Source organism: Pipistrellus kuhlii, unplaced genomic scaffold (assembly GCF_014108245.1).
Source record: "Pipistrellus kuhlii isolate mPipKuh1 unplaced genomic scaffold, mPipKuh1.p scaffold_m20_p_15, whole genome shotgun sequence".
In the NCBI taxonomy this organism is placed as follows: domain Eukaryota; kingdom Metazoa; phylum Chordata; class Mammalia; order Chiroptera; family Vespertilionidae; genus Pipistrellus; species Pipistrellus kuhlii.
The window spans coordinates 40,559,197-40,577,963 of record NW_023425460.1 but is presented as its reverse complement, the minus strand read 5'-3'; the positions used below and the strand labels follow the sequence as shown (position 1 = coordinate 40,577,963).

The window sequence follows — 18,767 nt, the reverse complement described above, 5'->3', positions numbered from 1 at the left end:
TTGATTATATGATTTATTCTTGATCTAAGTTTTACGGGAAAGGAAGGAAATAATTTGACCTGCTCAAAATCCCTGTGGACATTCTTAAACATCTCAGTGTCTCAGCCAGCACCAACGGAACGAGGAAAGTCCCTCTCCGGTTCCTTTATGATTGCCAAGGGTTTCACAGTAATTCTCTGCTTAGTTTTTACCCCCCAAGGGAACCTCATGTTCAGGTTCCATCACGGCAGTTCTTGCTCATCAGCAGTGGACGAGGCACTGGCCGGGGAGGTGATTGGAGGTTTCACCCAGAGCAGCCTGGTGAGCTGCAGTGGCCTGGGTTCACGTGACCTGAGAGCAGGAGCTGCCCGCTGTGCAGTTAATAGGACACTGCTTATCCTTAGCCTGCCAGCAGGGGGCGCTCCAGCTGGCTTCCTGCCTTGCAGATTTCCCAGATTCCACAGGCTCCAGAAGGCTTGCTGTTCAGAAGGCTTCCAACTCCAGGACCCCCCAGTCCTTTCATCCCAGAAACCTAACACCACGCTCCTCTGAGATCCCACAGCAGCCCTGGGGTCTGAGCGTCCCACTTAGTAGACATCTTGGTAGGAAGCAGAAGGCCCGCCTCCTCTGCTCTCTGGGTCCTCTGATCCCTTCACAGCAGCGGGGAGGGAGCACCTCATTCCCGCAGTGTGGACGGCTCCCTGTGCACTCTCCTCTATTCCTCTTTGAGAGCAGCAGGTAGATTCTGCTGTTCTGGTCCATCTGGCAGGGTTGCCTAGCACCCTACTTTGGCAGATGGACTATGTATCACCATCCATCTCCGGCTCTACGTCCGTAGCCCCACATTCCAGAACACTAGGAAAAGTCTCCCATGTCCTGGTAGCTTTGATCCAGAAGAGGGATGAGGCTTTTCCTCCGCAGGGCGGTTTCCACCTTCAGTTCGGAACTACTAGGTGTGACAGCAGCACTGGGGCCCGGGCAGGTGGGATGAGTAGGTAACCACGGTAACCACGCCATCCCCTTTTCTAGAGCTCCGTGTCCTCCTTCTCCACAGAGGGCAGCTGCATAGAACCAGACGCCCCTCTGGGCCTCACTCTGCCCCAAAGGGAAAGTCTAGGAGGCCGACAGGACACAGGTATTTATTCAGGCGTAAGTGCTGCCCAGCTGATGGCAGCTTCCAGCCTGAGATTGGTTGTCATGCCCTTCAATTTAAATATCTTTGCAGCCAAAGCCAGTTTGGCTCAGTGGATAGAGCATCGACCTGCGGACTGAAGGGTCTCAGGTTCGATTCCGGTCAAGGGCATGTACCTTGGTTGCGGGCACATCCCCGGTGGGGGGTGTGCAAGAGGCAGCTGATGGATGGTTCTCTCTCATCGATGTTTCTAACTCTCTATCCCTCTCTTTTCCTCTCTATAAAAAAGTCAATAAAACATATTTTAAAAAATAAATAAATAAACAGATAAATACCTTTGCAGCCCAGGTGTCCACGGCCCTATGTAAAACCAAACAAACAAACAAAAGCGATGTTAAAGGAGCCAGGAGACTGGCAGGATCCCTATGATCAATTTATCACTTTTGAACAAAACAATAGGAACACAGAGCCAGGTGCGGGCTCGGATGCTGGTTTAACTTGGCCGCGAGCAGCTCTCCTCTTGGCTCCTGGTGTCGAGAATGAAGGGCTGACAGTGACTGTGTGTCTAAGGCTGCGGCTGGGTTTCTCTTTGCTCACATCTGGTGGTGATGATTCGAGGATACCTACCGGCGAGTGGCTAGAGGGTTTGGTTTCCCTGACGCTGCCCCATACTCACCTATTCCTGGCGTGAGCCACCATTCCCGCGCCAATCACCGGCTTTCTATATTTATCGGCAGCTGCTTCAGTGATGTGGAAACAATTTTCTCAACAGCTGAAAAGCATGCGGATAGAGAGCAGGACGTGTTGTTCTTACAAAGAAGCCTGGTTGGAACGCGCGGAGGGGTGAACAGTCCAGCATGAATCTTGCCCCTGCATCTCCTCCCCCTCCCCCCATGACATCAGGCTTACGTGGAGAAGATGGCTGATTTGGTCCAGAGAGACATGCACGGGCAGCACCTGAGGAACCCAGAATCCTTAGCATCAGCCGGGATGGCCAGATTCTCCTTCGTAGGAGGTGGTCTTGGCTGATTTGCTTGATTTCTGTCTAAGGTTTTGGGTGCAGAGGCTCATCTCAGCCTCTTCTTCCAGCCCGGCCTTCTTCCCAGCTGCCTGGCTGTAGGCATTCAGCATCCAGTGACTACTTCTCTGTAAGCCATTCTGAAAATCAGCCACAGAACGCCTGCCCTCCGTGGGACTCTGCAGGGCGAGGAGGATCTGAGAGCACAGCCCAGCCCCTGTGAGCCGGAAGCTTCCAGACTGCCAGGCACTGGGACTAGAGGACTGTGATGTGTACATGGCACACAGCCCTCACACAGTGCTGGTTCACCGGCAGCCCTCAGTGCAGGATGCTCAGGGAGGTTGTTGTTGCTCTCAGGTGGGCTCAGAGCTTTGAGACATCTGGGTGTTAGTGTGCTTGTAAGGGCAGCAAGACTTAGAGTCAAGAAACCTGGCTTTTGCCCTGTCCAATTTGGCTCAGTGGATAGAGCGTCGGCCTGCAGACTGAAGGGTCCCAGGTTCGATTCCAGTCAAGGGCATGTACCTTGGTTGCGGGCACATCCCCAGTGGGGGGTATGCAGGAGGCAGCTGATTGATGTTTCTCTCTGATCGATGTTTCTGATTCTCTATCCCTCTTCCTTCCTCTCTGTAAAAAATTAATTATATATATATAAAAGAAACCTAGCTTTTAGCCCCAGGTCTGCCCCTATTATGAAAAGGGGAACCACATAGAATGCCCAACCTGTGCCAAGCTTTCTGAGCGTGACACAAAGCACTTTACCAGGCAGGGTCTCTCCCTTCAGAGCAATCTAGGAAGTAGGTCAGCATTTCCCAGCTGAAGAAGAAGTGAGAGTTCAGAGACAGTAGTTTCCCCAGGCACATCATTACCTACTGACCAGGTTGGCGTCCAAATCTCCCTAATTCCACAGCCCATGTTCTTACCATCCGCATCTTCCATCGCCTAGCCCTCAGCTCTGTGCAGGGGAGACCTCGAACAGCTCTGTAGGTAAACTCTCAGCCCCACTGTCCTCAGCTGTAGAATAGAAAAGCCATCTCTAAAGTTTCTTTTCTACTTAAAAATAGAGCCTTCCTTATTATTTTAAATCTTTACTGCCACCTAGTGGGAATGATCTAACCAGAATCATGGAAAATTTGATTCAACTTACATTAAAAAACTACCAGTTCTTCTGAGGTACATACTATGTTCCTAACTTTTAAAAACAGTATTTATGAGTACACATTATAGTCTTCTGTTTTTATCTTTATAATAAACCACTAAATGTGAGATTTCCTTTATAAGATTTTTTTGGTGAGATGCTGGGATAATAAAAACCCCAGCTTTTAAAAAAATGTGTAAAGATAATAATTTAATAAAAAAATAGTAAATAAATAAATAAAAATAAAAAATATGTAATGCTTTGTGTCCATATGATACAATTTATAATAAGCTATATGTAAAGAGATTCTAATATGAAATATTTAAACATATAGCAGATATGTTTTTAATTTTAGAAATATTTACTTACTCTCTTTTTTTTTTTACATTCTCATGGCAAAAAATTAAAAAACATAGAGGTTGTGACATAAAAAATAAAGTCCTCCACCACTGAGGGAAGTGTCTTAAGATTTCTTATGTGTATTTTTTTAAAGAAGTGTTCTGTTCATATACAAGCATGTGTGCAAATATACACATACTTTTTTAAAAACTATTTTTCTATTAATGAGCTAATGCTGTGCATACTGTTCTACAGCTTGCTTCGTTTATCTATTCAGTTTTGGACATCTTTCCATGCCCACAACAAATCTACCTCATTTTTCTTTACAGCAAACAGTATTCCATTATTGACTGTATTAAAATGAATTTCCTGGTCCCTCATTAATGTCCATTTAGGCTATTTTCTTTTTTTTATAATATATTTTATTGATTTTGTACAGAGAGGAAGGGAGAGAGATAGAGAGCTAGAAACATCGATGAGAGAGAGAGTTATCATCGACCAGCTGCCTCTTGCACACCCCCCACTGGGGATATGCCCGCAACCAAGGTACATGCCCTTGACCAGAATCAAACCCGGGACCTTTCAGTCCCCAAGCCAACGCTCTATCCATTGAGCATTTAGGCTATTTTCAGTTTTGTTATTACAAAAATACTTTGGGGAATGCCTATGTATTCTTCAGGGAACACATATATACACTTTTGCAAATTTACTTGTAAAACGAAATCTTAGACATGAAATTGCTGGGTTTAAAGGCACATTGTTACCCACTGACCAGAGATCACTAGAAATTCTACACACCTGTAGAAAAAGAAAAAAAAATTTTGTTAAGTTTATTAATAAATTAACTTATTTTGCTTAAAAAAAAAAAAAAAAAAGAAAAAAAAAAAAGGAGGGGAGGGGGGGGAGGGGGGAAAGAGAGGGAGGGATGGAGGGAGGAAGAGAGGAATGGAGGGAGGAGGGAGGAAGACACAAAGCAGGAGCAGGTCAGTGACTTGGCATCTTTTCCTGGGAGGAGAGCATTGAGGTGGTTAGGAGTGTCCTCAGTACATGAGCAGCCACTGAGGATGTGGTCGCGAGAGGGGGGTGTTTAACCATTTGTTAACCCGCAGCCTGGCCTGGACATTGCTTTGTTGCGGGTGCTGTCCCTGCGCTTGTGGGAGCATCTTGGCCAGCCTGCCCACAGCGCTTCCTGTCCCTTCCTGGGCACAGTGCTTTTAAATATCTGGAGATGTTTAAGTTGCTTCTAAAAAGAATGCACCAATTTACATTCTTCTGGGTTCTTTTAAAGGCTCAACTTCTCTGAAGATGATTTAATAACCAGAATAATCATGGAAATTATACTAATAGCAAATGTTTAGAGAGCCACTTCCTGCATGCCTACCACCGTGCTGAATCCATCACCGGAGGACTCCTCCTCGGAGGCTGGAGCAAAGCACTAACTACTCCCAGCTTCCGCCAGAGCAAACTGAGGCTTAGAAAGCCTAAGAGCCCGACTGGTGTTGCTCAGTGGTTAGGCGTCAGCCTATGAACCAGGAGGTCACGGTTCGATACCCGGTCAGGGCAGATTCCCAGATGTAGGCTCGATCTCCAGGGTGGGCATGCAGAAGGCAGCTGATCAATGATTCTCTCCCTTCACTGATTTTCCTATCCCTCTCCCACTCCGAAATCAATAAAAACATATTTTTTAAAAAGAAAGCGGAGAACCAACCCGGATCAGGGAACTAGCCAACAGGCATGGAGCTGGGCGCAGAACCGGCTCATTCTGGGGCCCACGCTCTTCACCATGAAGAAACTCTCCGTAATCTGCTTCATGGAGTCTGCCCAGGAGAATTGAAAGCTGAGGAATTAAGAGCCGTTTAATTGATGATGACAGAGCACGGAGGGTCTGGTTTAGGCTGACAAGGCAGCAGAGTCCTGTTTACAGAAGTGAGACTTCCGAGCGGCATTCTGGGGACCACGTGATGGTGCCAGGCGGGCACCCAGCCGAGGGGCTCTGCGGTTCCCACACACCCTCAGTGACTAAAGGCCGAGTCACAGCCTGGACCCTGCAGTTCAGTCGTCAATGGGCCAGCAGGAGCTCAGAGGAAACACAGGATGGAGGACTTCCATCCCCGGATCCTCTGTGCTTCATGGAGCGTCCACATTGCATGAGGGCCTGTGAGACAGACTGTGCAGGGCGAGCACAGAGCGAACCGGTGCTTGAGCAAATATTTATTGAGTGTGTGCTGGGGACACACGGGCTCAGAGCTGGCCCAGGTGCTGGCGGGTAGCACCTCTGGCTGCACAGGGTAACATCTGACTGCTCTTCCTTCCAGACTGCGCCGGCTGCGGAAGGGACATCAAGAACGGGCAGGCGCTGCTGGCGCTGGAAAAGCAGTGGCACTTGGGCTGCTTTAAATGCAAGGCCTGCGGGAAGGTCCTCACCGGCGAGTACATCAGCAAGTAAGTGAGGCTGGGCCTGGGGGGCCCTCTCACTCCTGTTCCAGAGTCCCCACCCTGACCCACAGGCCATAATGACAGACACTCACACCCCACAATCCTCAGGGACTTTTGGCTGTAAAACTGGAGCAAGGAATTTTACTCCTCTGCATTTGCCATAGTTTGCCTTCTATAAATGTACTGAGATGTCGAGCATTGCCTGATTTAGCAATGAAAGAAGCTCATGTATATGTTGTGACCAATGAGCATTCAGTCATTTACCTTCACTAGGACACTCCCCCTCCCCCCCCACCCCCCCTAATTTGGCACTAACAAACCTTTGTGCTCCTTCCAGGTCTTGAATGTATTTGTAGACGCCCCACCTTCCCCCCAAAAGCCACACAGGCACTAAGCCCATTAGGACCAATGCACACAATAGCTCCTCAGGGAACTGGTTTGTGCAGTCAGGCTGGTGTGGCTAACGGCTACAGCAGATGAACCCGGGTTTCTGTTGGTTTGGTTTTTATGCAGCCCGAGAAACTAGTTACAGCTACAGTGGTCACCTTTTGCGTTAAGGAAGGAAGATGGGGCTTGGGGTTGGGGAAGACAGTGGCAGAAAGGGGAAATTTCCCTTATATACTTTTTTATGCTTTAGAAAATGTCTTCCAACTGGTCGAGTATATCAGCTATTCAAAAACATCAAGTGAATTTAACTTAAGAATATAGCAAAACAAACAAAAAGTAGTCTGTGCCCCCACTTCTGAAAACCTACCCCTGTAGGTCTGGGCTGGCCCGTGGGAACCCCCAGAGGGGACTCAGAGCTGAAGTGAGAAGAGGAAGACGCTCAGCTCTTAAATGCACACCGAGGGCTGCGAAGTCATGGGCCACGGGCCGTCCACAGCAATGCCTTTGAACTCTGCCACAGGCCATGCAGTGCCACCTCCACTGTGCGCTGAGGACGAGAAAGCCCGGGCCCCGAGGGCCTCCTGGAGGCGGAGGCTGTGTGTGAGCACGAGCAGCGGGGTCAGGAGGCAGGTCAGAGCGGGGAGCGCTGAGACCACACCTGAGCCCATGTGGCCAGTGGGGGCCGAGAATGATGCCAGGGCTCAACCAGTGAGCCTGAGGCCCTCGAGGGCCGGGCACCGGGAGCACTCGGCGACGTGGCCGTGGTTTCTGTGTGGCCTGCGGGACCACAGCTCTGTCTGTCTCTGGATCGCTTGGCTTCCTGGGTCCTGCTCATGTCTGGGCTCCAGGCACATGACCGCTGGGCAGGAGAGAAACAGTCTGCCGCCGTCTGCCCAGGCCCCAGAGTCGCGTGGTTGGGGTTGACACCCTCTCGGGCGCTGACACCCTCTCGTCCCGCAGGGATGGCGCTCCGTACTGCGAGAAGGACTACCAGGGCCTCTTTGGGGTGCAGTGTGAAGCCTGCCACCAGTTCATCACCGGCAAAGTCCTGGAGGTGAGCGGCGGGCGAGCTGCCCGCAAAGCGGCGTTCCCCTCCGAGGCCCTCGTGCCCGCGGGGGAGTCTGGATTTCCATTTTCCTCACGGGTGGAGGAGAGGAGGTTGTAGAGGACCAGCCTCTTAGGGAAGGAACGTGTTGACTGTCTTCACAGGTCGTTTCTGCTAAATGTGCATGTGGACCTGGGAGCGATGGAGAATGTAAAGGGAAGGAAATAATGATCAAGGGGCTGTTAGGAATGACGAGGGTGTGGAAGGGAGGGTTCTATTAGACTATTTTTAGAAATCAGAAGAAATGAGCATGTTAGAACCACGTGTCTACGTGTGTATACGAGTGTATAGGTGTATATACTCGTGTGCTTTTGCATGTGCATGTGTGGGAGTGTCACGTGTATACACCTGGGGAGCGTGCATGATGTGTGTGCTCTTATAGTACGTATGTGCATATAAGCGTGCACACACTCAGGGAGCAGAGGCTGAGAACTGAAGCTGAGAAAAGGAAGGGGGATGGAAGGTGACTTCCCCGCCCCGAGAAGTGCACATCCTGTGTGGCCCAGGCGCCCCGAGGCCAGGGCTGAGCTGAAGCCTGTGGGTTCAGGTGTGACTGGGTTACGGCCCCATCTCCTCCCCCCCCCCCCCCCCCATCCCCACCCCGCCCTCTGTGAGCTTCCTGCTGTCTCAGCGGCCACCAGCCTCTGCCTCGGGGCTGGGCCATGCTCCCCTGGAGCTAGAGGCATCTGCGGAGCCACCTCGCTGCACTCAGGCCTATGGGTGTTGACCAGTTGTGACGGGAAAATCAACGATTGCCTCATAGCCAGCCCACAGTGCTGGGTGGAGCATGTGTACAGAGCAGCTGGGAAGGTGACCGACTGGTCCTGGGCTTGTCACGTCACTCGGGCAGACACCAGGGCCCTGAATCCACGTTCTCAAACTTCCCAGCAGGGCGTGGTTCAGAGACACAGGATGTCCATTGGAGAGGCCCCCACGTGGTCCCTGGGCAGGTCCTGCGGGATTTCCCAGCCAGGGCCGGCGCAGCCTTCCTCACCCCCCAGCGAGCTCTGAGTGCCTCTCTGTCTATAGAACCCGAGGGGCCGGCCTTGGCTCTGGGCTGGGAGCTGGTGCAGGGAGTTGGATTTGGGAGATAAGCTGCCCCTCACCCAGGGGAAGGGTGTGCCGGGAAGAGGGAACAGCCTCTGCGGAGGCTCAGCGGCGACGACTCAAAGCACAGGACCGGCAGGAAACACAAGGCCAGGTGGACAGGGGCGCAGGTGTGCGGTGATGCTGGAGAGTGGGGAGGGGCCGGCGTGGAGGGGTCGAGGGTCACATTCAGGAGTTTGAAGTGATTGCGGCTGGCGCATCACGTGATTGGGTCAGATTTTTGTATGAAGAACGGGTGGGAGGACTCAAATCCACGTGCACCCATGTTCAGAGCGCTCTGTTCACAACAGCCAGATGGGAACAACCCAAGTGTCCATAAATGTATATATATACAGACGATGACATGTTAGAAAGTCTGCATAGGGTGCAACGTGGCCACTCTTGAAAACCTGCGAAGCAGGAGAAGCCATCACAAAAGGCCCCAGGCTGTCTGCTCCCATGTAGAGGAAATACCCAGAGTAAGGAAATCCATGGGGACAGGAAGCAGGCTAGTGGTCACCTGGAGTTGGGGGGCGATTTTCTGGAAACTGGCATGTAACACTCAGCATAGAGCATCCGCTTGAGCTGAAGGCTTATTGTGAGCTTGCTTTCAGTCTTGTTTTTTACAACAAGATTCTCTTTTTAGAGAGATCTTACTACCAGTGGCACATGTTCAAGGCTTATGCTAACTACCTCATCGGTGCAGGAGTGTGGTGGTGCCGTATACCGCCTGCCTCCTAATGAAGAAGCTCAGAAGCAAATGAGTGGGCGATCCTCCTATCTCCATCCCCACCCCTAAGCTCCTCTCTGAAGCAGCCTTCCTCCGCCCTCCTCTCCTCCCCCTCCCGCCCTCTGCTTAGCAGCCGGATGGTAGAGGAAGCTCCTGACACTTCAGACTAAGTTCACAGACCTCAGTGGAGGTCAGAGAGCGTCTCTTTGATATGCATTTCCTTCCGTCTTTGGCGGATGGTCCTGGGGGGTCTCTGACTCCAGGCATCTGCCTTTCTGGGGTACAGGTTGCTACCTGCCAACCTCATGGAGAAAGAACAGCAGCACAATCGTTCCAAAATGAATGCGGCACAGGAGAGGCGGGTAGGGGAAAGGAAATGTCAAACTGGAAACAGCAATCTTGCGGGTAAAGGGAAATGGCTGCCCTGAATCCTCCTCTCATTCTTGGCTGTTTCCTTGGCTGACACAGGGCGGATTGCTCTTCATCTGTCTCTTGCACAATTCGCGTCCCGCAGGGACTCCGTGTTTACGCAGCTCTAGACAAATGTGCTCAGCCACGGGCTCCCAGGCAGCGCAGCCCCCTCCCAGGAGGTGCCTGGCCAAGCGGGCACCTGCTTCCCGGGTGAGCGCTTGTCTCGGAGACCGAGGGAGCCCTGCCGTCTGCATTCTGACCCGGAGGCCCGAGGGGACTCAGCTCTGCTTGCTGGGGTCTCCTAGGCTTCTCCTCCCCCTTCTTCCTGCAGTCACCACACCCAGGAAACCATCCTCCCGTCCCTCCCGAAAGGCGGGCAGCACACGTCTCCCGCGTGGTATTTACTGGGCCCCTGTGCGCTCCGGGGAGGAACGTGGGGTGATGTCAGTAAGGACGTGGGTACCACACCACGTGAGGGGCAGGCCCTGCAGCTAGCCCCTGGAAGATCCTCCTGCCGGTTAAATGCCTTTCCGTTCATCCCTCCATCTGCCCTGTCCTGCCTTTATCTGTTACCTGGGAAACGATGGGTGAAAGGATGGATGAAAGGGCTGGATTCGGACTCTCTTCCGCCCCCTCCTGCTGGACTCCTGGCCAGCAGGAAATAGAATCACAACACGATCCCACCGAATCCTTTTCCTGGGTTCTCTGCAGGCGGCTCGGTTTTACTCTTTCCTAAAGCCCGGGGACAGATGCTGTGATGTCCCGTGAACCCAGCTCAGGCTGCCCGTGGGGGCCCGGTCCCCCGCCTTCCTCTGCTGAAGGGCTTTTAAGCGTGTCTTGCTGGGGCAGTCACACACAGAGTGCAGGTCTTGTTCTGGGTCGACCTGTCTCACCTCCTGAGAAGAAGCATGGGCTGTCCCATGGCACGCACATGCCATTAATCTTTCTGTCGCCATTCAATATGTGATTTGCAAAGGACAGGCTGATGATAGCGCCAGCATCACATGCACGCAGTGCCAGGATAGTCCCCCACGTGCGTGAAGAGGATGAACCACGGTCTCCCCCTTCTCGCTGTGCTCGGAGGGCTTCGTGTCTCCTTCCCCTTCACTGGGGACCTTTCTGAGGTGAAACCATCCCTGAGGCCCAGGGGCTGCCCCAGGCGACACGGGAGCGGCGGGTCCCCTGGTCCACAGGCCGTCATCTGATCCATCCCACGCGGAACGGGCTAGCTGCTCTCTCGTTTTCCACCTGAATGTGCTTGCTTCCTGGACCTCACGGCTCCCCACCTCGGAGGGACATTCTGATGCCAATCCCGGCAGATGGGCCTGCTTAGACCTGGCCAGCGAGGCAGGAGGGGGGGCAGGTGAGGCTGGTGCCCCTCCAGGGCCGCGGAAATGAGCTGGGGCAGTGAGTCCAACCCCATCAGGCCACGTACAAAGGAAAACTGTACACCATCTTCATGGCCCCTCAGCAGAACTCAGAGCGGCAGGCATCTTGGAAACAGATAGAACCTGGAATTTCAGGGCTTGGTGAGGCCATAGGTGAGGTGGGAGGGAGCGGAGAGCGGTTGGTAGGAAACATTAGGTACAGCCAGGCATGCCGGGATCTGATTCCAGTAGCTACACTCAGAGCTGAGTAACCATTAGCGGGTGGCTCAACTCACAGCACCCTCCTCTGTGAAATGTGGATAGTAATACTCACCTCTTTTTAAAAAACTATATGTATTTTATTGCCTTTTTTTTTTTTTTTCACAGAGAAGAAAGGAGAGGGATAGAGAGTTAGAAACACTGATGAGAGAGAAACATCGATCAGCTGCCTCCTGCACACCTCCTACTGGGGATGTGCCCACAACCAAGGAACATGCCCCTGACCGGAATTGAACCTGGGACCTTTCAGTCCACAGGCCAACGCTCTATCCACTGAGCCAAACCAGCCAGGGCAATACTCACCTCTTAAAGGCTTGAATGAGATAAGTGAGTTGTCTGAGATAGGGCCTGAAGAAATTTTTTTCATTCCCTTCATTTATAAGTGAAGAAACAGATTTTGTAAAACCCCAGTATTTTGCCCGGTCAGCATGGCTCAGTGGTTGAGCTTCCACCACTGAGGTGGGAGGTCATGGTTCGATTCCCAGTCAGGCCACATGCCTGAGTTTCGGGCTCAGCCCTGGTGTGGGGCCTGTAGGAAGCACTGATCAATAACTCTCATCACTGATGTTCCTATCTAACTCCCTCTCCCTTGCTCCTGGTGCTGGGTGGGAAGTGGGCCGAGCCGACAGATGATCCTTGGTGAGTCTGGCCTCACAAGTGTGTGGCAAAGGCCCACGTGTGGAGGCTCCTGACTCTTCGGGAGAGACGCGCTAGAAACTTAGCTTTCCCCGTCATTACTCCTGATGTGCAACCCAGCCACTTCCTCTTCGTTTGAGAAGCCAGGTTTTGCTGTTAAAAACCTTAACCTTTCTTCAGCGATGTTTGAGATTGCTTCCAAACCAGTTTGGAAAGATTACACACACACACACACACACAGAGTCTTTTTATTAGTTGATCTTGATGGGCAAATAATCCCCATAAAGATTTCCCCTAAGTCACTTTAGTTTCCTTTAAATTTGCAACCGTTCACCCAGAATCTCGCGTGACCGAGCCTGGGACAGCTCGGGGCCGTCACGGGAGGGGTTCCGGCTCCTCTCTGTTCACACGTGTGAAGAGCCCGTGGCCTCGCCTTTGACCGCTGTTCCATCTGGGATTTCTGTCGGATGGTCCAGTTGACCATGAGGTAATGGGCGTGGCGAAGGGTCTGGAATGTCCCTATCGGATACCTTTTCTGCTGCAATAAAAGAGCAAAATGCAAAGTGTACCAACGATAGCAATCATGGACGCTTGACACACAATCTTTCTGGGGTCACGTTTCCCTCAAAAAGGTCTGAGTGGCCCAGCCGGTGTAGCTCAGTGGTTGAGCATCGACCTATGAACCAGGGCAGGTCACGATTCGATTCCTGCTCAGGGCACAAGTACCCGGGTTGCGTACAGGAGGCAGCTGATCCATGATTCTCTCTCATCATGGATGTTTCTATCTCTCCCTCTCCCTTCCCCTCTGAAATCAATAAAAAACATATTTTTAAAAAAATGCATGAGTAGGAAAAAGCAGAAAACCACCACACACCGCGGTGTTGCACTCCTTTCCATTACACGGCCGTCCAGGGCTCCTGGCCTGGGCCTCCAGGGCAGCGAGTGGGCTGCAAGCTCCGTGCTCGCCCATCCTCTCCAGCCCGAGAAAGAATCTCCAAAAACAAAAGGCTCTGGTTCCACTCCGAGCCTCTGCCTCGGGGACATGGCTGTCACAGCCCTGAGGCAGACGATTGGGGGCGAAGGTGAAAATGGTACTTTCCCCACCTGCGAGTACAAAGCGGAAACCTACCCCCCTCCTCTGGGGCCAGATGGACTGGCCCGCAGCAGTGCTGGTGAGCTGCACTAGCTCCTAAGTGCAGGGAGGGGAGGGGAGGAGAGGGAGGAGGCGCCCGCCCCGCTCTGCTCCTTTCCCAGCCTGTGTCTCTGCAGAGAGGCACGTACCCAGGGGCCGCTCTGGAACCCCGACGGGCGGGGAGCCCCAGGCGGCCGGGCGGGCCTCGGGGGTGAAGCCCTCAGGAGCTCCCTGCTCAGCACAGCCCAGGAGCAGGAGGAGAAGGAGCCCCGGCACCAGGTAAAGCTGGCCTGGCACCAGGCGCCTTGCTTGGCAGGGAAGATGTGAGACGCCCTGGGTCCTCCAGATGTGGCCGGCCCGGTGCTGGCGACAGAAGCCGCTGGCACGGCCCTGGGATGCTTTCCACTTGCACTTTCCGTTTTCTCTTGCGGCGCCAACAGGAACGCGGGAGCTTGCGTTCATTGATGTGGGACGATGGGAGAGAGCGAGAGAGCGGGAAAGGCAGGATGGGCTGTTGGAGAAGGGAGAGTTTGGAGACTTTTTAAACAATGCCCGTTCCCTCCGACTGCTGCCGGCCGAGGCTGCAAGGAGGGGGTGGTTTCAAGATCGGCTTTGTGCTGTCTGGGGGTCTCTGTGGAGTTTATTTTTGAAATGAAAGGACTTGAGAGTCATTGTTTAAGGGGGGGGTCAGTGGTAAAAGTGGCATGCGGAATTGAGTATGTTCCTCTGTCACTATAAATGTGTGTGATATTTTTCTTTAAGCAGTTCCCATGAATGAAAAGGAGGAAGCAAAACTGGGCGCTATTCATATTTTACAGGTTGAAAGAGGCTGAGGGGTTGTTGCTTCTTTGACCATCTTTGGGCAGGAAATGAGAGAAAGCTAGAGATCCTTGCCTTGAAAATAAAATTCGTTTTTGTTTTTTTTTTCTGAAAGCCTAGATATTAATCAAGCCACACTATAATGTGGTGGATATTTTTTTTTTTTAAGAAAAGTTTTCAAGTGTGCTGTGCTAGCGCTGAAGAAGGAAGGAAGCCAAGAAAAATCATCTCCCCTGTGAAAGAAATAGATTTATGGTTTGGGAAAGTTTAAAAGAAAAGAAAAGTGAGTAACCAAGACCCAGCAGGGGTTTTGGGCTCTTCACCGCTCACCTTAGCGGGCTGGGGATTTGGAAGACAATTGAGTCTGGTTTCTCCCAGGCGGGCAGCCTCCAGAAGAATGTTAAGAGGATGTGAAGCTATTTAGATTACCCCAACAGGTTCTGACAAGCCAGCGAAAATAACTAATTACAATACAATTGTTGCCATTCTGGAGTGGATCAAAAGGCTTGTCGAGTCAAGATGGACTTACAGAATAGGTGCATTTGCCACGGCTCATTGGTATAAATTACTTTCGAGAAGGCTTTTGAAGGCTAAGTGTGAGGCCTTGCCTAGCGGCTCTTTATGGCACTTTGAACGCACGTTTCCACCAAATGTTTTCAAGTGGGTGTCTCGGGCATTTTCATGGGCATTTTCATGTGTCAGTGACTTCAACCCTTGCACCAGTGGCGGATCCAGCAGGTTCAAGGAAGAGCATATCATGGCAACCGAGATCTGCAGGCTGCAGATCTAAATAGTAGCTCATTTAAAAGCACAGAACAGCCCTAGCTGGTTTGCTCAGTGGATAGAGCACTGGACTGTGAACTGAAAGGTCCCAGGTCTGATTCTGATGAAGGGCACACGCCCGGGTTGTGGGCTCAATCCCCAGTGGGGGACTTGCGGGAGGCAGCCGATGGATGATTCTCTCTCATCATTGATATTTCTATCTCTCTCTCCCTCTTCCTTCCTCTCTGAAACCTATCTATCTATCATCTACATATACAAATACACACACACACACATATATATATATATATAAATCAACTTTATTTTTTAAAAAAAGGGACAGAACAGTACTTGCACCCCAACTTCTGAGAGGACCCATTAGGATCTTGCCTCCTCAATGATTTTTGGCACCACTGACATTTGGACGGTGTGTTTCTTTATGGGGGATTACATTCCCTTCCCAGTTGTGGCAGCCAAAAATGTCTCCAGGCTTGCCAATTGTTTCCTATGGGGCAAGTCGTCCCCCCCACACTCACACACCCCCCCCCAATTCGGAACCACTTTTGAGGCCTCCTGCTGTGGAGGAGGAAGAGAGGGCTGGGGCGGGGTGGGGGGTGGGTAGGAGTCTGGTATATTGGAGGGAGGGAGGTATATTGCCTTGACCATTTTGGTTTTGGGTTTGGTTTGCTTTGGTTTGCTTTGGTTTGGTTTGAAATGGCATGGGGCTGGCGGGGAGCGGGAGTTCAGCGCTGTTCTGGATATACACTCTGCCTTCGGCCGCTCCCCTCAGGGCCCTTCACGGGCCTGATTTGACCCGGTGCCTGGCCGAATAGTAATCAGACTCCTTTCTCTCCGTTGAATCCTATCTTAAGTGCATCCCAGGAATGTGCTGTTTAAAACACACACAACGCACTTCATAGCCCGTTCTGTAAAGCAAACAACTCTCCATACCTTCTCAGGTCTGCAAATACAGGTTTCTCGATATGTGGGCCTTGAGTACACGTGGGCACACACACCTGTGTGATTTTTTTTTCTCCTGCAACCTGCAGCCGAGTGCTTTCATTTCTTTTTTCCAATCCCCCACTTTACCTGTGGCTCCAGCTTTCTGATTGTCTAGGAATTGGGTCTCTCTTTGTCAAGGAAATAGGAGAGTCACAGCCTTTCTCCGACTCACAGGTGACAATAAAGTCAAATGGTTAGAATATTGTTCCACTTAGAAATGGTCTCACATCTTCAGTACAGACTGCTGCTACGCTAACAGCTTACAAAATGAATAAAGCTGTAGCAGACAAACACGGGTACAAAACATCGGAACAGCCAGCTTTGCTTAGTTCCCCTCCTTTTGGTGGCCCCATGCGCCGATTATAGCTTTCCGTGGACAGTCACGGCATCATACAATAGCTCTCACCAACACGTTATCTGCATTTCAGGTTTTTTAAAATATATATATTTTATTGATTTTAGAGAGGAGGGGAGAGAGGGAGAGAGAAACATCAATGATGAGAGAGAATAATTGATTGGCTGCCTTCTCAACACCCTCTACTGGGGATCGAGCCTGCAGCCCAGGCATATGTCCTTGGCCAGAATCGAACCTGGGACTCTTAAGTCCTCAGGCCGACGCTCTATCCATTGAGCCAAACCAGCAAGGGATGTATTACGTTTTCATGGTGATTCTCCAAGAACGTGGCACTTTGTACTGAGCGCTGTGCCTTCGGGAGCTGCCACCCAAACAGCAGGAGACAGGCCACTCTCTAGGGCAGTGGTTGCCAACCCGTCAGACCTCACAGACCACCCGTGATCCCAAGGTCACCGGGTGGCGACCGAAGCTCTAGGGCACATGTGTCAAACACAAGGCCCCCGGGCCAAATCCATCCCACATTGCAAGGTGGCCTGCACTGCGCTGTCATCACTGCACTCCGCTGCGTTTCCATCACAATGACAGTTTATGACTGTTCAGTAAACCATTCGGCCCGCGATTTAGGCTGGATTTTAGATTTTGGCCCCTTCTCTGATTGAGTTCGACACCCCTACTCTAGGGGGTACTTCCCAAGCCCTCTTGGGACAGGGCGTGGGGCATTGGCCGGACATTTGGGGAAATGCCTCTATTTGTTGGAGTCCATTCTTGGTGATAGGGTCAGACTGGCCTACCGTGTTATCAAAGTTGTGTTTTCTGCTTTTGGGAAGCAAACCTCCCTTTTGCCTCTACGTGAAGGCACCAACGCATCATACACCATGTGTCCCTTAGACCAGTGGTCGGCAAACTGCAGCTCGCGAGCCACATGTGGCTCTTTGGCCCCTTGAGTGTGGCTCTTCCACAAAACGCCATGGCCTGGGCGAATCTATGTTGAGGAAGTGGCGTTAGAAAAAGTTTAAGTTTAAAAAATTTGTCTCTCAAAAGAAATTTCAATCGTTGTACTCTTGATATTTGGCTTTGTTGACTAATGAGTTTGCCGACCACTGTCTTAGACGCATTTTCTAACCATTAAAAATCCTCCACCACTCCCCCCCATTCAATAGACCCAGGACCCATGAGTGCAGAGAAGGCTGGTGTGTTAGGTCTGCCTTATCTCCAGGATGGGGCCCAGCACCTGCCCATGTTGGCTGCTCAGTAGTTAATAAATAAACAAATGAACGTCAGTGGTTCCCATAGAAAGACTACCTAGGAGCTTGGTCTGCAAGAAGCTCGCGTGTCTGCAGCCTGTGTCCTGTCCACAGAGGCTGTGTATTATTATTATTATTATTATTATTATTATTATTTTCAAAAGGAGAAATCCAATCCCCACCCCAACAGCTTTAAATGCTGAGGGGCTACCAAAGGGATCCTTTAAGGATGCAGGGAAAAGGGCTCTGTGGTTTGGAGAATTTGGACAAAAAGAGCTTTATTCATTTTTCTTCACGAGGCCCAGAAGTTAAAACCCCGCTGTTATTCAGGGCCCCACAGGCTAAGGCGGCCTCGTGGGTTGCAACCCTGGGGTCTCACCCAGAGGCAGGGTATTCCCACCCTCTTTGTGTTTAAGAGAATCATCCAGTCAAAAGAGAACTCGGAGAGCACAGAGAAAAAAGAGACCCTGTTTGCTTTGAGGATGCAGTCTTAGGGGAACTGGGAGCATCTCACGGGGGAGTGAGAAAGCTGCTGCTCCAATGGTCCCCGTTGCCTGAACCAGGGGTGAGGACATGGGTGTCCAGGCGAGGAACATGCAGAGGGAAAGCGCAGTAGCGAGAGAGAAGGAAGCCGAAGATCGTCTTAATGCTGAAGTTCACAGACTGACGCCAGCTCCATTTCCCAAGCAGAGCCCCTGGTGTGAGTCTAGAGGAGCAAGAATGAGTCTTACACCAGCACCCCAAACTGCAGAGGCTTAAAGGGGTGACCCTGAGGGGGAAGGGGACCCCTAATAAATGGGACCCAAACGCCACCACTCTTCTTGTTTGCCAAGCCCAGAATGTTTTTTGGCAAATACATGCCCGAGCCCTCCTGGGCATTGCTTGTTCGTATCGAGGTCTTTCTTGCTTGTACACAGTAGATGAATCAGGCATGTTTGCTTACACTTGAGACTGCTTTCATCTTTCCTTGCTGCTCAATAATAATTGTGTTAGCTCGTCTGACTTCCCTGCAGCTGGCTCCTTGCATCCGTGCTCATATCCGTATACCTTGTCCAAACAAACATACTTGAAAAGATGGAGACATGGATTTTGCCAGGTTTAGAACATCCCCTGACAAAGCTTAAGCCCAGCTTTCGGCTTTGTTTTGGCAGCTTGTTTAGGACGCCAAGTGTATCTGGCTCTGGCAACAGATTAAAGAAGGTGTTGGTTCTTACATAACAAAGTGAGGGCCTAGCCCACTGGGGGGAGGGTGTTGATTTTCAGTCTTCCTTTGTGTTTTATAAAGAATAAGGGGGGTTGGTGGGGGGGATGTGCTTGACTGGGTTTTTGTTTTGACTCTAAACCTCAGAACGGTAAAAACTCTTGTCTTGGCTTACACAGCCCTCTGTGGTTAAGTCCTGCCTCCTCCCCCCA

The 18,767-nt window shown here is 51.3% G+C and overlaps 1 protein-coding gene across 27 annotated transcripts in view; it reads left to right on the top strand.

Moving 5' to 3' along the window:
• Positions 1 to 18,767, top strand: part of ABLIM1 (actin binding LIM protein 1) — a 219,402-nt gene that overhangs the window by 138,232 nt on the left and 62,403 nt on the right. For all 27 annotated transcript variants that reach the window (XR_006741726.1, XR_006741724.1, XR_006741725.1 and 24 more), the window contains 2 exons: positions 5,919 to 6,045; positions 7,387 to 7,480. Coding sequence is in view for 24 of the 27 variants with exons in the window: in XM_036439148.2 (XP_036295041.1) it covers positions 5,919 to 6,045; positions 7,387 to 7,480 (221 nt within the window). In the remaining 3 variants the exon portion in view is untranslated. The remainder of the gene's footprint in view (positions 1 to 5,918; positions 6,046 to 7,386; positions 7,481 to 18,767) is intronic.